Genomic DNA, 20014 nt, shown 5'->3' with positions numbered 1-20014 from the left:
CCCCCAGTACCCTTCCCCATCTGGTTTCATGTGCCTATCACCCACTTACCTATCTGTCTGTGTTTCTCACTGGGTTCAGCTTTTCTATCCTTTCTCTACTTGATTCTAGCTGCCCATTATTCCTCCTTTAAATCAATAAGGTACCATCTATCATCTAACAGCCTCTAAAAATGGAGAATTTGCACCATTCCCGATCTATTGAATACTTTTAATTTGGGAAGTTTCCTTCAAATCCCAATAGACAAACTGTTGATTTTAGTGCCCTCTTGTGGTGTGAGATTCTACTTTATACAGAAGACATTTTCACAAAATCATTATTTCCAAAGGCATCAATTTTTTTCTTTAATGTAGATGGTAGTTTAAATTCACTGAACATTCTTTATTGAAGCCCACATTCTTACAGTTCACTTTCATTTTGATCTTACACAGCATGAAGTTAAAAGAAAAAAATTCTCAACATGTTGATGCTCATCTTCGTGATTTTTGCTTTCAGAGCAAACTGCTGGAAACTAGATTCCACATCATCATATTTTTATGCTCTACGCAATCCAATTTTAATAAAAAGATTAAGAGAAATTCTAACACCGAGGCCCTGTACAAACTGCACAATGTCAGTAATTCTTCGTAAAACAAAAACATACTGCTGGACAAACTCAATAGATCAGGCAGCATCTGTGAAACTGAGTTCATCCAATAGTTTGTTTCTTTCTATTCAAGATTCCATTATCTGCAGTCTCCAGTTCCTCTATGTATCTGACTCTATAATGAAAGGAGGACAATGCATTGCAATACATGCGTGGATATTGCTTATAATAATTTTTCCGTGGCCAGTCTATGGTCTGTGCTGTCTGAGGCCACTTCTTTGTCAAATATACTTTATCCAAGATATTTGTAAGATTGTATATGTACCTCACCATTCACTGAGTCATATCTTTCAGTTTGCTTACAAGATTTACATTATATTACTTAGGCAAGGCATCATTTGGCCTTTCAGTACTTCATGATCAATTCATCTGAGAGATGGTTGCACAACTCCAGTCCCTTGAAGTGCAGTGGTGGGAGGGCTTCAAACTAATCTTTTCTTGTAGACCTATGTGGCTACCACACCAAGCTTGTGTGTGCCCCTCAGCATGAAGTTCCAGACCTTCGTATGTGTCCTTCTACAACTTTCAGCATTGGATGGTGTCTTACACTGGAAGGTCAGCAAGCTTTGATTAAACCAAAAGGCATCTTTGTTCCAGCCACAATTGAGGTTTGTGCCTCTATGCATCGTTGGGAACAGCATCTTGTACTATAATTTTGTTCCGGGTGGACTTGACAAATGCCACTGCACCTCTTTCCACGTCTTTTTGGCAAATGCATGTTCAATAAGGTGATAGATGATGGTCTTGTTCTCACTGCAGCTACCTAAAGTATGTGGTGCTGAGATTCTGGCTCTGCTAGTATCTGAGGGAGAGAGCTCTGTGTCCCCTCCCCCCAGCAAAGCAAGGTATTTGGTGATGTTTTGGTGATGAGATTTTCTGCAAAATTATTGATTGCCTGCTTTGGAACCATCTGAAAGGATCCACTGTTTCCTTTTCCTGCAGAACATGCTCAAAGGCATTCTATGCAGACCACTGCCAGACTGTTTGACTAGTATTCAAAGCTGTTCCTCTGTGCAATCTTTTCTAGAATGCATAAGAGGGCAGCACGGTCCAGCCCAATGGCTGGCCTATCCTTTTCAACCCTATGCGCAGAAAGAGCCTCAGAATATCGTAATATGCATCAACGGGTGGCGCCTCGAGCGGCAGCCTCGCCAGCAACGTGTCCGTGCTTTCGACTTTTTTTGTTTTTTAGTATGTCTAAATGTTTTAGCGGGGTGGTGGTGGGGGAGAACAGGGGGAAACTGTTTTCGGTCACTTACCTCGACGGAGATGCAACTTTTCTCTTTATCACATTTTCGCTCCCCTCGTGGCCTAACAACTTGAATTGGTGGGGCCTTTCTCGGAGACCGGCCCAGACCTTCAGCAGCGGGTGCAGAGGGACTTTAACATCACGGAGCGGGGCGACCCTTACTGGGGATCGCCAGAAGAAGTGCTCCGACCGTCGGCCTGCTGCCTATAACATCCTGAAGCCTCGGTCTGTGGACTTCTAGCAGCAGGCGTGGAGCGGATTTTACCATCGCGGAGCGGGGGCGATCCCTTGCCGGCGATCGCCGGAGAAGAGCTCCGACCCCCGGCCTGCGGCCTATAACATCGTGAAACCGCGGTCTCCGGTAAGAAAGTGGCCGATCCTGTAGAACTCCCTTTCATCAAAATTTAAACTTTTTTAAAACACTTATATACAAGTTTACTACCACTATTTTTGTTTTATTTTAGGTTCTACATGTGCAGAATCTCTATTTATTTGCAAACAGTTTCTGAGTAATAACAGCTGAATCTTTTCTCAAAGGTATTGAACAACAGGAAGAAACTACAATATATTGCCATTTAGTGGCCAATGTCTGTAATTGCATGATAACTATTTACATCTATCATAGCATATTAAAAGTCTGATCTTGTACATGTGCATATGTGTGCGTGTGTATATGTGTGTGTCTTTACATCTTCGCAAAAACACTATGCGGTAACGATAACATTTTTACATATTCCGATTGACATATTTCCCCTCGAGGCCAGGATCACCATATCTGAACATTTCATGCTTTATTTCTCGACTCATTAAAGTCTAAAAAAGTCAAAAGACTTTGAAGTTAAAACCACCAGCTTCAACTGATGACGTCACAATGGCTCAGCTAGCAATGCTCAGCCTCAATGAGAATGTCATCCTATATTTGACACGTTATTCGCGATTAAAGCTTGAAAAATGACAACTTTCACAAGATTTTTACATATTCTGATTCACATTTTCCCCTCGAGGCCGAGATCACTTTCACTGAACATTTTATACTTTATTTCTCGACTTATTACTGATTAAAATTTTAAAAAATCAAAACGATTTCAAAACGATCAGCTTCAACTGATGACGTCACAATGGCTCAGCTAGCAGGGGGAGGGTGAATTGCTATTGCAACACGCATGGCAAGTGCAATTGGAATTTTTTTTAAATAGCACTGCTGAGGGAGGCAAGGGGAGTGCTGGAATCTTACATTCGGGAACGGCTTGAGTTGGAGGACCATGCCTCCCGTGGGGGCAATGGGTAGGTAACGGGTGCGTTGGGGGAGCAGACCCACTTGGTCTAGTACATAACTAAAGCTCTGATCTTGTGCTCTTCCGGTTTGCGCAGTTTTTCTATTTGCGCGAAATCGGTACGCCATAGCGCTAAGACCTTTCACCAGCTCATTCACCGTTCTCCTGTGCTGCGAGTGCAACAATTTTCATTCCGATTTGTGGTATAATGTAAAAGTTAACGAGGTTTAAAAATCTTAAAAATCGCGCTTGCGCAGATCGATCTCTCCTGCCAGTCATGCCGTGTGGATTGGTCTGTTCTGCTGTCACTCCCCGGGATGGTCCGCCCCTTCTTGTGCCATCGCGTCTTTACTGGAGCTGAGAGACGCTGTGGGTGGTCGGCCGGCCGAGGTCCCCAACCGGACACAATTTTCGGAGGGACCGGAAGCGGCACGGCGATGTCGTCAAACGGAAAGCGGTGAATCTGATCCTGGCGGAGGAGAGCGTCCAGCACCCGCTGTGAGTTCCAAACGCCCCGCAGCTCCAGCCTCTTCCCCTCTGGTCCCCCTCACTGGCTCCTGCTCCCCTTCCCCATGATACCCCCCTCTCCCCCATGGCTCTTCCCCCGTCTTTTCTCCGAGCTCTCCCGCCCATACGGTGCGGCCGTAGCTGCTGGTGCTTCTGGGCCAATCCGAGGCCTGGCTCTGAGGGCGCCGAGTCGCTAATGTCGCCAAACGGAAAGCGGAGACTCTGATCCCGGCGGAGGAGAACGAATAGCGACCAGCGCCCACTGTGAGTCCCCATCGCATCGCCAGCTCCAGCCTCTTTCCCTCTGGTCCCCTTCGCTGGCTCCTGCCCCCCTCCCCTGTGATACCCCCTCTCCCCATGGCTCTTCCCCGTCTTTTCTCCGAGCTCTCTCCCCCTCCCCCCTGCCCACACACCCCCTCCCCCCACAACCCCCCCCCCGCCCCCACACCCCTCCTTCCCACACCCCTCCCCCCCACAACCCCACCTTCCCCCACAACCCCCCCGCCCTGACACCCCCCCGCCTCCACACCTCTCCCCCCCCACAACCCCCCCGCCCCGACCCCCTCCCCCGCCCACACACCCTCTCCCCCACCCACACACCCACACACCCATCCCCTGCCCACACACCCCACCTCCTCTCAACCCTCCCCCACACACCCCCCGCCCACACACCCCTCCTCCCCCCACAACCTCCCTGCTCCCACACTACACCTCCCACCCCCACACACCCTCTCCCCCACCCACACACCCATCCCCTGCCCACACACCCCTCCTCCTCTCAACCCTCCCCCACACACCCCCCGCCAACACACCCCCCTCCCCACCTCCCTCACACTCCCCTCCCCTGCACACACACTCCCTCGCACATCCCCCCTCCGCCACACACACCCCCTCCCCCCACACCCCATCTCCCACCCACACCCCTTCCCCGCACACCCCTTCCCCGCACACCCCTTCCCGCCCACACACACCCCTCCGCACCCACACACACCACTACCTGATTTCTGTACATTAGCACTATCCTACAAACTAGGGACAATTTACGATTTTTACTGAAGCCAATTAACCTACAAACCTGCAAGTCTTTGGAGTGTGGGAGGAAACCAGAGCACTGGGGAAAACCCACGCAGTGATGGCGAGAACGCACAAACTCCATACAGGCAGCAGTCATAGTCAGGATCAAACCTGGGTCACTGTCGCTGTAAGGTGGCAACTCCACCATTGCCACACTTTTTCCAAACTGAAATTTACTACTGTGATTTTTTTTGTTTTCTACATGAGATCTTGGCCAGGGTTTTAGTTTTCAGTCACAAGATATTGGCACCACACATTTATTGTCCATATTTGTTGTTGGATTGGGGTGACCATTAAGAGCCAATTACATTTCTCATGGTATTGGAAATAACATGACATTATGAACAGAAGATTGGCTGAGTAGCTTGAAATAGAGTCGGCACAAGGAGTCCTTTCCTCATTGACAAGACCTAACAAGTGGTGTGCCACAGAAGTGGCTCTGGGTGCTCTGCATTTTTAAATTTGTAGAAACGTAATTGGATAAAGACCCTGAAAGTCTGATCGCTAAATTTGCTATTGAAACAAAGATAGCAAAGTAAGTTGTGATGAAGACGACAAAGAGATACGGATAGGATAATTGATAGGAACAAGGATCTGGCCAGTAAGAAAATATTAAATTGTTCATTTTGACAGGAAAGGTTAAAATAAAGCATGGTTTAGCTTTACATAAATGTAGTGTCACAACCTCGGCTGTCAATAGCATGGACATCTCATTGACACCACTACCTGTCTTTTACAGAGAATACGGAACAGTATAGCATCAGAGCAGGCTCTTCAGCTCACAATGTTCATGCCGAACATGATCCCAAGTTAAACTGATATCCTCTGACTGCACATGATCTATATCCCTCCATTCCCTGCAATCCATGTGCTATCAGTGTATTAGAAAAAGAACAGTTAGACGTGAAGTGATGTATATGTTTAAAATTTTAAAGAAAGAATTCATCTGTGTAAGACATTTTCTGTAAAATTGAAATGGTTGATTTTAGTGAATTTATATTTTTTGTTTTTTTAGGGATCCCAGAGAAAGATAGCATAAGCAGCAGCTTGCTGCATGCTGCTTCAAGGAACAAGGTAAGTGTTGGCTTCTGCACTGATCAATGGTTCATTGTTGCTTGTAGCTAGGTACAATGAAATTCCTTTTTTGCATACAGTTCAATAAAACTTTTGCTATCAATCATACTTGAGTACAAGAATGTAAGAATAGTAGGAATGTAAGAATGTAATAAAAGGGCGGGACGCCTAAAAGCCAACTAACCGAAAGGGTAGGACGCCAAAAAGCAAACTCACTGGAAGGCCCCTATGCCGAAACGCCAACTCACCAATAGGCTGTGTCGCCTACAAGCCAACTCACTGAAAGGCCGCTCTGCTGAAAAGCCAAATAACGGACATGACGTCACAGGGGGTGGGACTTGTCAGCGATTGGTCCACACCCCCACGTCCATCACATCACTGGCCGGTGGAGACGGGAGGGTGGGGGTCATTTTCCCACACAAGCCATATGTGACTGGGCACTCTGAACCCGAGCACCAAGTTGTAAGCGGCCGAAGGGGCACATCCCTCAGAACAGCCCCCACTCTCCCACGGCCACGGCCACCCTCCGCCTCGTCTCCCCCATGTGGCAGCACTGTGACGGGCTGCGGGTCGGCAGCGCACACACACACACGGGGCCGGGTGGAGCAGAGGTGTGGGACAGGCTGGTCCCTCCGCCCACCCAGAGTCACTGACGGTGGATCAGCCCATGTGTGAGTCGGGGTCCGGGGGTCGGGATAGAGATTAATGGATGATTGGTGGAACTAGAGTAGGAGGGGATGAAGAGTACGTGGAAGCAGATGGGAGAGGGATGGGTGGGCTTGAAGTTGGTTGGTGATAGATGGAGTCAGATGGGGAGAAAGGATGGGAGGCATGATTCAAGGAAGGAGAAAACCAGCTGGGCAGTACGTGGGTGGAGAGCATTCAAGTTGTGGGTAACCTGAATTTGGAAACTTCATTATTCATTATTCACAGCTTCCTAAATAGAATATGAGATGTTGTTCTTCCAATTTGTGTTTGGGCTCGAGGTAGCAAAGGACAAGGGCAAGGACAGATATGTTGGTGTGAGACTGGGAAGGAGAGTTAAAATGGCATGCAGTCTGAAGCTTCAGGTGACCGTTGCAGATAGAGTGCAGGTGCCCTGCAAAATAGTTGTTTAATCTCTTCTTGATTTAACAAAAGTAGAAGAGGCTACATTATGATCACTGACTGCAACATAATGAGTTGGAAGAGGTGTAGGTGAACCTCCATCTTAACAGAAAGGACTGTTTAGGTCCCTGGATGATGATGAGGTAGGAAAAATGAAGGGATAGATGTTGCACCTCCTTTGGCTGCAGAGGAAAGTACCAGGTCTGGGGAAAAGTGATGTGGATGAATGAGTGGTTTGGGGCCCTGAAGAGAGTAGACCTTGCAGAAAGGTGGAAGGGGAGAATGAGTAGAAGAAATGGTGAGATCATCTTGGAGCTGTGGATGATATGCTGGATGTGAAGGCTGATGGAGTGAAAGGTGAAGATCAAGGGAACTGTTCTGCCTGGGTAGAGGTGGGGGATCAGAGCAGAACGTGATAAATGGAGGAAGTATGTGCGAGGGTTCAATCAACTAAGGCAGGGAATGAAAAGCCATTTGGACTGGTATGTACTAGTTATCTTTCCTGTGATTGTGACCTGTGACCCTTGGATTGATGCAGGTCTTGACCTGAAATATTGATTTACACCTTTTGCTACCACGGTTAAAGGTTTTTACCTTCAGCTGTCATTTACTCAGGTTATCGTTCCCTCAGATTTTTTTTCACGGATCTTTTATCAGTTTGAGGAAAAGATTTGTGAAAGATTTAAAAGAATCCAAGTGCAAGATAAATCAGATGTCTGAAGAAGGGTTTCGGCCCAAAACGTCGCCTATTTCCTTCGCTCCATAGATGCTGCTGCACCCGCTGAGTTTCCCCAGCAATTTTGTGTACCTCAGATATCAAAGACTGGTTGCATTCCCTTGTTTCAGCTGGTTGTCTGCTTTGTCCTTTCTCTAATTATTCCCCTGAGTGTGATATCACACTGCCCTGAGATTTCTTGCAGATAAGAGAGACCGGATAATCAAGAGTTCATTGTATGAACAAACTCTGGTAAGAAGGGCTCAAAGAGAAATGTCAAAGATAACTGCATTTGTTACTAATGTTCTATAACACTGGTCTTGTGCTTGCAGACATGTTCAAGAGGTGAAACAAGAACTAAAAGAATGCAAATAGTAATCTAGTGTCAGCAGAAAAATAATGTTAATCCTTTTTCAGGAATGCGGTACTGTGATTTAACCTAAACTGGGTTGCAAAACGAGTTTCTCAGAATATTGAGCATTAGAGTCTGGTGTTATTCTGAATATTTTTTGTTTCAGAATTACTTATTGTATTTCTGGGAATCGTTTATGTCTTTCTTGAGTGATGGCTGTGCATTACATGCAACTTGATATTGTGGTCCGTATAGTATTGCTCAATTAACTAATCAATGAGGTGATTTCCAGGCAATTCATCTTGGAGTAGTGTGGTAAATGATTTAACACCAGTGTGACTCACAGCAAGTTATAAAGCAATATCCTGCATTTATTAGTGTTGGAGGATTTATCCCAAAAGTAAATGGTAAATTTAAACTTGATTGTCCTTAGTTTCTCCCTTTGTAAGTGTGTTTTTCAAAAATTATTTGACCTGAGCACTGAAGTGCATTGTTTATCCCACCTGTGTCCTTTTTCAAAAATTGCATCTAATTCTATTATAAAATAAATTACACCTTCCCCACGGCCATCAGGCTATTAAACCTGGCTCGGACAAAACTCTGATTATTAATAACCCATTATCTGTTATTTGCACTTTATCAGTTTATTTATTCATGTGTGTATATATGTATATTATAGTATATGGACACACTGATCTGTTTTGTAGTAAATGCCTACTATGTTCCGTGTGCTGAAGCAAAGCAAGAATTTCATTGTCCTATCAGGGGCACATGACAATAAACTCACGAACTTGAACTTGAACCTTGTCAAGGTTGTGCATATGCACAACATTGCACAGATACCATTTGAACTCATTGAGATATTACTGTGGATTTCAAATGTAGATGGGAGAGTGTTGCAGCAAAGAAATCCTAAATATAAGGAAGCAAAACCCTATTTGACCAGAAGAGTATGAAAATTAAGAATTAATAAATAATTGTTAATGACTAGATGGTATTGGTGCAGTAAACATGTTAAGAGGGAGTCTTAGAAGTGTGATCTGGAGAATCTGAGACCTTTATAATTAATTTGAAAGAGCACTCTTCTTTCTATATCACGTCAAAATTTGCTGCTGCTGTGTCGTGTTCAGCTGGCAGTAACAGACTTTTTCTAAAGATCACCAAGTTAGAAAGCTTTTTTATATTCCAACTGCCATTGAATATGCTCAATATTTACTGTCCTGCGTTTACCTATACTTGCTTCCATTACTGCACTGCATCCAATTATTTGCTTGATAAAGTCAATATCTTGTGTGCTAGTACTAATTGTATCCCCTACAGTCAGAAATAGCATGTGGAGTATATTGGGACTAGTATGGAGGCACTTTTGTATATGGAGAGGGATATACTTAAGACCCATTGTTTTGATATCCTGTCTGAAAGCAGCATAACTCTGCATCTAACCATGGTATGAGTCATTGGTGCTAATGCCAGGACTAAAATATTTGTCGACATGTGCCATTTTATGAGTGCCCATTGTATAATCTATAACTGCACAGGTCTATCCTGGGGTATGGTGTTCTATCTGAGATATTGGATCAGGCTTTCTCAAGGGTATCCAGGGCACATAGTGAACAATTTACAAAGCTTATAATATTTTAAGAAGGAACTTAGCAGTTGTAAGACTTATTTTTGCCTGAAATTGAGCGGACATAGTACCTGATCTACAATGGAGTCAGTTCACTCAGGAGATTCTAGGACTTACAAACGATGAGGACATATCATCATAATTCTTTATAGAGTGAAATTTAGGGCAGCACACTGGTGCAGATGGTAGTGCTGCTGTCTCAGTCCAGCACATCCGTAACAGATTCGAGGAACAGCATCTCATATTTCGATTGGGCAGTTTACAACCCAGTGGTATGAATATTGATTTCTCTAACTTCAAGTAACCCCTGCAATCCCTCTCTCTCCATCCCTCCCCCACCCAAGTCGTACCAGCTTCAAAATCTTCTTGTTGAGTCTCATTGTCTGTACTCGTTCTCTTCTAACAAACAGCTAACAATGGCCCTGTTTCCTTTATCATTGTTACTTTTTTGCATAATTCATTTGTTCTATATCCCTCTACATCACCATCTATCTCACTCTTTTCCCTTTCCCCAGACTATCCGTCTGAAGAAGGGTCTCGACCCGAAACATCACCCGTTCCTTTTCTTCTGAGATGCTGTATGACCCGCAGAGTTACTCCAGCTTTTTATGTCTATCTTCAGTTTAAACCAGCATCTGCAGTTCCTTCCTACACATACTCCTTTAATTTACTTCTGACAACCTTTTACCACTACCTGAGGAACTGTGTCCTGTGCCCTTCAGTGTAGCATCAGAACATCTGTATTTTGTCTAGTCAATTCCTTTGGTCCTGAATGTTTTCCTCTTAATTGCAAAGCTTATGCAGCACCCCTAAAGGCAGACAAACTGAATTTGAGTGCCATCAGAAATGTTTTGTTGCATTGTCAAGCATGCCACCATTGGAAAACAAGTGGGTATCTGCTGACTGCACATGGTCCCCAGGGTACTTGTTTTCCATCCATTTAAGCTTCAGTATGTGGATGTCTAAATGCAAAGTCCTCAGCACTGATGAATTTACTTTACTGATCACAGAATTATTATAAACTTACAACAGTTAGTGTTAACTATTAACAAAGAGAAATGAACCCCTGTGGTGAGTCAGTACTGTTTTTTGAAATGAATTATTTTGTGGTGGCATTCTGATGCTCTGAAATACAGCTGAAGCTGATAATTTACAGAGTGTAAACTCACATTAAACTCCTAGGGTGATGTGCATGTTTATGACTCACTTTTGTATCTAAATTAATCCTGTAACACCAAAGAAGTGGCATTAATTTTAGCTTGTAACTTTACTGATGTGTCGCTCTGTGGAAGAACTATTATTAGTGAATGACTCTATTTCCATTAATTATGGGGATAACGGTGAACTTCCAACTCAAGTCATGGAATGGTATCATAATGGACCAATGCCTATTGCTGATTTATTTTAGTTGTGAACATGGTTATGTCAAGTAATTACAGAATACGGAGGTATTTGTGCTTTCGTATTCCCTGCCTTGAACATAAAAGGGTCTGAATCGGGTACTGAGCTTAAATACAACTTCCATTTTCTAACAAAGAAGGTTACATATTTCTTCCATTTTATTTGGATGATAATAAAATGGTAACAAAAATTGCAGCAATTTACAAGTGTTAATATATCAGAAATTAGCTCTAGGTAAGGTTAGAAACAAAACCTGATGATAAGTTAGTTCATGTGGGTGGTTTATATAAAAATGAAAACGATAGATGAGAAGTCCTACCCTGTACAGAAATCTTAAATAATTCTTTGAAGTATCTTTACAATCTTGTATGTTTGTTTAAAAAAATATATTCCAGACAAATTAAATATGTGGTGCTTTCAGTTTCAAGCAACAGCTTTTACTCTCAAAACATCAATCTTTACAGAAAAAGTTACATTCAAATTCTCTACATTGAAATCTTCATACAGCCAATACTACAAGCATAATATCTGACTGTACCTTAAATTTTTTTTAAATTGTTTTCTGGTTAAAGTTATGCACACAATTCTGCAAAATGTGAAATAAGGATTGATGTGAGGCCTTGGAATGGTTTCACTGATGAGGAATAAAAGTAATTTATAATGTATGAAACAAAATACTTATTTCAATTGATTCCTGGAAAGTAAAAAAAGAGCAAAGAACTTGTGTTTAACTAATGTCTTTCACATCCAGAGGTTAACTTACAATTATTCACAGCTAAGGATATTCTAAAATCCAATCACTTTCTTAATTTGGGAAATATCAACATTTTCGAAAGACCCCACCAAAGTACAGCTAAGAGAAAAGTTTGTAGGTCGTTTTTATCATTTAAAAATAAATTGGATAACCATATAACAACCATATAACAATTTACAGCACGGAAACAGGCCATCTCGACCCCTCTAGTCCGTGCCGAACACATAATCTCCCCTAGTCCCATAGTCCCAAACACTCTGCCCACCTCAAAGTCCAATTTGCAAAAGATAGTTATATGGATGGGAAAGGAATGGAGGGTTATGGTCTGAGCGCAGGTATATGGGACTAGGGGAGATTATGTGTTCGGCACGGACTAGAAGGGTCGAGATGGCCTGTTTCCGTGCTGTAATTGTTATATGGTTATATGGTAACGTTAAAGTATTGTTAAAGGATGAATAGTCATGATGAATTTTTATAATGGTTTTTAATCTTATTTTCTGCTAATGTTAGTGTAGCAGAGAAACTTTCCTTTGTTCAATTTCACATATATTTTTGGCAGTCAGAGGAACATTGAAGCTCTAATTAACTATATAATTAACAGTTGCATAAATTAAGAACATGAGACTCCTCAATGTTGCTTACGTGCTGATTTTATGCTTTTCATAACATTGGCAAATTTGCATCCTTATAAGTGAAACTTTTACTGTCGTATTGTTAGTTTGCTTGCACCATGTTCTCCAGGATGCAACAGATCATTGTACCTTACATGCAACCAAGTACCAACTTGATTATTAAAATGAATTAATAACTTAGCAGAATTATGGTCGAAAACAATTTATGGAAACCTGTTCAGGTAAAATGAACCGAGATCTGATATGAAAAATAAGCAAGGAAGACAGATAGTTTTTAACAAAGGCCAGAGACATTACTCTTGGAGTTGGAACACCATTAAAATTGAAATCTTATCCACCCGGTAAGAAGAGTGGAGATGGTCAAGGAGTTGTACCATGTTCCCGATGCAAAACATCTTAAACAACTTTTTTCAGAAATGGAACAAACACTCTGCCCACCTCAAAGTCCAATTTGCAAAAGACATGGACAGTATCAATGCTGCACAATGCCATTTTAGTAAACATTTAGAAAACTCATATTTGAGTAAATTGGATAGAAAGACCTGTTGGAACTTGGGAAAAAGGCAAGAAGTTGCCACTATTGTTATTAAAAAATAATTTTCAGTCCATGTGGGCTAAAGAAACGGTTTCATATCAGTGTAATTGTTGTAGATTTCTCACTCGTGTTTGAAGACAAGTTACATTCAAAATGTTATGCAAATTCACTGATATTAAGAACAAAGCTCCAGCGTGAATGAGCTCCCAGGGGGAGTTGTGACCTTCGTGCCCAGTGATCCATCATGGTGCATGTTCAAAGTTGTGTGTGCCCAATATATTTTGCTGAAATACATTTCAGTTGGGTGCAAAGGTCAGAATTTGGTGATGGGTGGAATATTTAAGTAAGGAGGCATTTAGATTCTGAAGCAATTTTAACAAAAAAAATGTTAGTCCATGAAATAAAAGCAGTTTCTCTGTTGATCGTGTGGTCATCTGGAACAGTTACTTGATAATTACTGTCAACTGAGAGTGGGATTACAAAATAAATGTTTTCTTCCTTATGCACAGACAGTGTGCAATTCAACATACTGAAGAGGTTGTCTTTTGGTAAATTGCAGACATTCATTGAAGAGGGGAAAGATGTGACATGTTGGAATTTTAAAGAAAAATCAAACTAGTAAGTATAACTAGTGGTAGTAACCCAGAGCAGGAGCTTAAAGGAAGTGGAAATGTTTCAAGTATTACATTACAGGAAGGTAAGAGGGTAATTGACTGGGGTGTAGTGAGGCCAGACAGATCGAGCAAAATTATTTTTATTTTTAATAAAAATGAACAAACACCCGTGAAGTACGCGTGTCTGACTGAACCAGGGGTGGGGAACCTTTTCATGGTGGAAGGCCGCATTAAGTTAGCTGTAATCTAATAAGGCAGCATTCAAGAAACTTCAATTAGATATACTTCAAAATGTACATTATTTTGTTAAAATAGCCCTCATGACTTACTAATGTTTTAAATGTGGCCGTCAGTCTGGGAGGATTATTTCGTTGAATCTTCTTTTACTCTTTGGTATTTTAAACATGTTCATTTTAAGATAAAAATAAAAAATAATAAAAGATGAACAAAAACATATTAATAATAATAAAAAGATTTGTTCTACAAAATTTGGACTAATTCAAAAGGCCGCACTTAATGGCTTAGAAGGCCGCAGGTTCCCCACCCCTGGACTGAACTAACAATAATAGCTCCTGGTGCTGGGAGGAGCGCTGACTAACTAACTGACACACCTTAAAAGCCCGCGAAAACCAACACCCCGGGGTCACATGACCGCACCGAGCAATGAAGAGGGTTCTGCCCTCTCCACCCCACCACTAGGTGCCGCTACAGGTGAGTATTAAAGAAATGTTCCCACTGTGGCATTGCTGGTAGAGCTGTTTCTCACAGCGCCAGAGACCTGGGTTCAATACTGACCTCGGGTGCTGTCTGTGTGGAGTTTGCACCTTCTTCTTTTGACTTCATGGGTTTCCTCCAGGCTCGCCAGTTTGCTCCCACATCCCAAAAATGTGCAGGTTTGTAGGTTCATTGGCCTCTGTAAATTGTCGCTGGTGTGTAGGGAGTGCATGCAAATTGGGATAACATAAAACTAGTACAACGGGTAATTGATAATCAGCGTGGACTTGACGGGCTGAAGCACTTGTTTCCACACTGTTTCTCTAAACTAAACTAAACTTTCTTAATAAGATGCATTTTTAATTACAATTCAGAATAATAGCACAAACTAAAATTGTTACTTTAAAATCAGATTATTTCTTGGATTTATTATATTTAAGGATTATTAGTAGGAAGGAATGGGAAGGAATGACAAATGGAATTTAACTCTGACATGTGTGAGGTGTTACACTTTGTCATGTCAAACCAGGGCAGGACTTGCACAGTCGATGATATAGCCCTGAAGAGTGCTGTAGAACTGAGAGATCTAGGAGTACAAGTGCATGGTTTCCTTTAAAGTGGCACTTTGGGTATAAAGGCATTTGGTATTCTTGCTTTCATTGAGAAGGGTATGAGTACACAAATTGGGACACGATGCAGTTGTAAAAGTCTTGGTGGGACCATACTTGGAGTACTGTGTGCAGTTTTGGCCATCCAGCTATAAGACAGATGTTGGTAAGTTGTAAAGGGCGTAGAAGAAATTCAGCAGGACTTGAGTTATACGGATAGGCTGGATTTTTCTTCTTTAGAGCCGAGGAGGCTGCGGCGTGAACTTATTGAATTATACAAAATCATGAAGGACATGGATAAAGCGAATGCTCAGCCTTTTTCCCCAGGGTAGAAGAGTCTAAAATTAAAGGGCAGAGCTTAAGGTGAGACTGGAGAGAATTAAGTGGGACCTCGGGATAAATTTTTACACTGAGAATAGTCCATATCAGGACCAAGCTGCCAGATGCCCTAGAGAAGTGAATACAATGATGACGTTCAAAAGGCATTTGGACAGATATATGTATGAAAGTTTTGTAGGTGTAAGGGACTATAGACCCAGATCCATATGGTTGCAGGACATCCAAGTCCTAAAGCGTATCCAAATGCTTTTTGTCCTTTACTAATTTATACACACAATGATATCTATAGACTGCAATCAGTTGCTGGGGGCAATTTGGATGAATTAAAAGTATCAGAAAATCCATGCCAAAGGCTCCTAGCACAGAGATTTAAACTTTTATGCAACCTAATCCAATCTATAAAATATCTCCAAACAGTCTTTTTAGGAAAAGCATGAGCAATAATATATGTAATGCAAACAGGTACAAGGGCATTAGTTTGATGCATGTCACAATGATCATTTTTAAAAGAGGAAAAAAAAGACACCTTTTCTAACGATCTTAGCAGATCGTTTCTGCTGCTAATTGACTTATGGCGGAGAACTTCCAAATCTCTCCATCTGTCATATTTTAAAACACTTTACTGGACGTGGAAAAGAAAAAAAAATGCAGGTACTGAAAATCTGAAATTAAAAATTCAGGTAAATTTAGAAATAACTCCGCTGGTCAAAAACAACTAACATCTTGAGTCAATTATCTTTCTTCATGTGATGATTCTGCTGAAAGATCATCAAACTGAAACATTATGCCTGTTTCTGACTTGCTGATTGTTTCCAGATTTGTTTTTGTTTCTTACAGTTCTAAATGACTGCAGGATGCAGCAAAAATTATTCTTGAACCTCTTGCAGGACTGTATTTTGTAGGGTTTCATTAAATTTATCCAGACATGTAAAATTCAAAATGCTGATCACTGCCAATTATTTTGATATATTACTCTGATTCATTAAGTACATTGTTAAGTAATAAAAAAGTATTGTAATGAATTCAAGAGTGACAGGAGTTAACAAGTATGAGAAGGTATTTTGCAGCATAACCACTCTGCAGATACCTATTGAATTGAAGACTTCCTTGTTGAAAAAATTGATTGCCTTGTGGTTGTATGGGTCACTTGCTGTCATGTGTTCCATTAAATAATGTAATAAATGATGGGAACCCTTTCTCTGCGTACAACTGGACCATACATTATTTGTTTGCTATTTACATAGGGAAAGTAATAAACAGTAAAGCCTACCTGAAAAGACCAGAGAAGATATTTAAAGAACAGTGTGCCTAAAAGGACAAGTGTGGCAGAAGTTATTTCAGGCTGGCTGGAATGACAAAAATAAACATTCTTTAGATTGAGAGCATTCTCATTGAAACCGCCCAATTCAGGGATTGACAGGATAGATGTAAAAAGGATATTTACCTTGGTTGAAGAATCAAGAACCAGAGATCTAACCATGGAATAAGGAGTAGGCTATTGGGATTGTGATGAAGAGGAAAGGTTTTTCACTCGGAGGGCAGGGAATCTTTTGGAATTCATTATTCTAGAGGGCTACAGAGATTCAGTGCCTGAGATCAATCAAAGCAGAGATTGACAGATTTCTAAATGTTAAAAGAAATGAGAATGATACAGGAAAATAGCATTGATGTAAAAGATCACCTGTGATCTAAATGAATGACAAAACAGGCTCCAAGGGTTGGATGGCTTACTCCTGATTTTAAATCGTATATTCTTATATGTAATTCCATGCAAATGAAAGTAAAGTATCTTCCAGTAATAGCTATAACCATCGCATTATTTCTGTAGGAAATGTCAAACCAAAATAATTGGAATTATTCATGATTTGTGGAGATTTACTCAGGTTTTAGTGAAATTATACAGTTTGAATTCCAAAATCACCCCAATGATGCAGATGTTAAATGGTCATGGAAAGTCACTGTTGTCGGTTCTTTAGCTGAAACTGAAATATATTCCTGTTGCTGCTTCCTTCAGACCTGCACATTGAGAAATCTAAATTTTAACCTTAGTTGTCCTGGGTACCTCCCTGATTCCTGATTTTTTATATTACACCTCAGTAACCTTTGTACACGAATATTGTAACTGAGTCTGCCATGTCTGTAAGATTGGAAGAGTTCTTCATTAAATTAATTCCAGTGTTCACACTTGAGTATGTGTCATGCTTTTGGTGTAGGATATCCTGACCCAAGACATTGCCTGTCCATGTTCTCTGCCTCCGGCACTTTGTATCCTTTTGTATAAACCAACATCTCCACTATGTTTCCTCAAACTTCTATATAATCTCTAAATTGCACCCAGTGTATCAGACAGAGCAAAATCAAAGGGAACAAGTGTGTAAACTGTATCTTGATACTTTCAATATGAAAGAAACTGTTGCATAATTTTTGGTGCTTACTCTTGGAATCCCAGTTTTGATTTATTTTTACTCTTTCAATAATTTGAAGTGAACTGTCTAAATAATTGAAGGTAGACACAAAATGCTGGAGTAACTCAGCGGGACAGGCAGCATCTCATGAGAGAAGGAATGGGTGTCTTTCGAGTCGAGCCTCTTCTTCAGACTTATGTCAGGGCAGGGGGCGGGACAAAGATAGAATGTAGGCGGAGACAGTAATTGGCCTGTCCCACTTAGGCGATTTTTTAGGCGACTGTTTCAACATGTTTAAAAGTTTTCAGCGATAGTGGCGACAATTTGGGCTGTTGTAGGTTGTCGTAGGTTGTCGCCGGTGTTGACTTCGGTGAATTCCATTGTCCTAGTCGCTGGCAGTCGCCTAAAAAATCGTCTAAGTGGGACAGGTCCATAAGACTAGTGGGAGAAATGGGAAGGGGAAGGGGAGGGAGAGAGAAGGCAAGGGCTATCTGAAGTTAGAGAAGTTAATGTTCATACCGCTGGGTGTAAACTACCCAAGCGAAATATGAGGTGCTGTTCCTCCAATTTGTGCTGCGCCTCACTCTGACAATGGAGGAGGCCCAGGACAAAAAGGTTATATTGGGAATGGGAGGGGGAGTTGAAGTGCTGAGCCACCGGGAGATCAGGTAGGTTAAGATGGACTGAGCGGAGGTGTTCAGTGAAACGATCACCGAGCCTGCGCTTGGTCTCGCCGATGTGGAGAAGTTAACACCTCGAACAGCGGATACAGTAGATGAGGTTGGAGGAGGTGCAAGTGAACCTCTGCCTCACCTGGAAAGACTGTTTGGGTCCTTGGATGGAGTTGAGGGGGGAGGTAAAGGGACAGGTGTTGCAAACCTGCAGTTGCAGGGGAAAGTACCTTCATTTACATTTTTTAAAGGTTTTGCATTTTTTTAAAGTGTTTGCTTTAGACCAGGGGTTGGCAACCTACAGGCCTACAGGCCGGATCCCACTCGTAACCCGAAATCATCCGGCCCGCAGGTGTAATTTTTTTCAATTCGTTTTTGACACCTGGGAACTGCAGCCAGACCCGGGGCAGGCGAGACGACCTGGGAACTGCAGCCAGTATCGGGTCACGTAGGCAACCTGGGTGCTACAGCCAGACCCGGGTCACGTAGGCAACCTGGGTGCTACAGCCAGTCCCGGGGCAGGCGAGCCGGCCTGGGAACTGCAGCCAGTCGTGGGGAAGCGAGGGACCTGGGAACTGCAGCCAGTCGCGGGGAAGCGAGGGACCTGGGAACTGCAGCCAGTCGCGGGGAAGCGAGGGACCTGGGAACTGCAGCCAGTCGCGGGGAAGCGAGGGACCTGGGAACTGCAGAAAACTAATTGTAAAACACGTGAAAACTAATATGAAAAACGACACCAAGTCACACTATGGCGATAGATGTGGTCCGCCATCTGCTCACAGACATGGCTCCTGGCCCTTATGCAGAACAAGGTTGCCGACCCCTGCTTTAGACCATGAACCATCTTGACAGATCCTGAGTTACTTTGAATGTCAAACATTCAATTTTTACGGGCAGGGACCTTGGAGGAGGGGTTTCACCATCCACTTGAACTATTCTGTGAGGGTAGCTAACAGACCCTATACTGCACTGTCACACTAAGGAGCTGGGCTCCCAGACTAATTCAGGCTGAGGTGAATTAAACTGCATAGCCCCATGCAGGTGACCAGTTCAGGGGCAGTGAAAATTTTATTGAAATATGCTGGCTAATCAGCATAGATTATAACCAAGGATAAATTAAGTTGTTTACCAGCTTGATTTGCCAGACTATTGACAACACAGAATAATTCAATTTTTGCAGCTGGTAGTATTTGTTTTGGTTGACTCGCATGTAGTGCTGAACTGAACATTAAACCAAACCTCTATGTCTTTGCATTAAAGTCATATCTTTCTAACCTGGCCAGTTATATATTACTAACTTAGGAGTCAGGAGACTAGTCAATATTTTAGTTACATTTTCAGACTCCACTGTCTCCTCCAATCTTTGAATGCTGAACTCAGGAAATCATTTCTTCACTTATCACTTACAAATATTTCCTGAGAATTCCCAGACAGTTCACAAGAGATCCTCTCATAATATCCATCACTAACCACACATGAGCTAATTTTTAGGAAAAGTCCATATGGTGTCCTTGACCAACAAAATATTGGAAAGCATTTTGTTTTAGCTGATGTTGTTCCATTTTAGCATGAGTAGACTAGCTCTGGGAACAGACTATCCTTTATTGTCTGTGTGCGTGCCCCTGAGTTTCCAACAAAATAAAATCATACCCTTGGATTTGAATAGATTAATCCAAAGATTTAATTGTAACAAGTTCCAATATGGAAGCATTTTGAGATGC

The 20014-nt window shown here is 42.1% G+C and overlaps 1 protein-coding gene across 5 annotated transcripts in view; it reads left to right on the top strand.

Annotated features, from left to right (window-relative positions):
- rapgef4 (Rap guanine nucleotide exchange factor 4) overlaps positions 1–20014 on the top strand; it is a 205784-nt gene that overhangs the window by 115484 nt on the left and 70286 nt on the right. For all 5 annotated transcript variants that reach the window (XM_033023947.1, XM_033023946.1, XM_033023945.1 and 2 more), the window contains one exon: positions 5764–5822. In XM_033023947.1, coding sequence (XP_032879838.1) covers positions 5764–5822 — 59 coding nt within the window. The remainder of the gene's footprint in view (positions 1–5763; positions 5823–20014) is intronic.

Source organism: Amblyraja radiata, chromosome 7 (genome assembly GCF_010909765.2).
Source record: "Amblyraja radiata isolate CabotCenter1 chromosome 7, sAmbRad1.1.pri, whole genome shotgun sequence".
Lineage (NCBI taxonomy): Eukaryota > Metazoa > Chordata > Chondrichthyes > Rajiformes > Rajidae > Amblyraja > Amblyraja radiata.
This window is presented reverse-complemented; position numbering and strand designations above follow the sequence as displayed.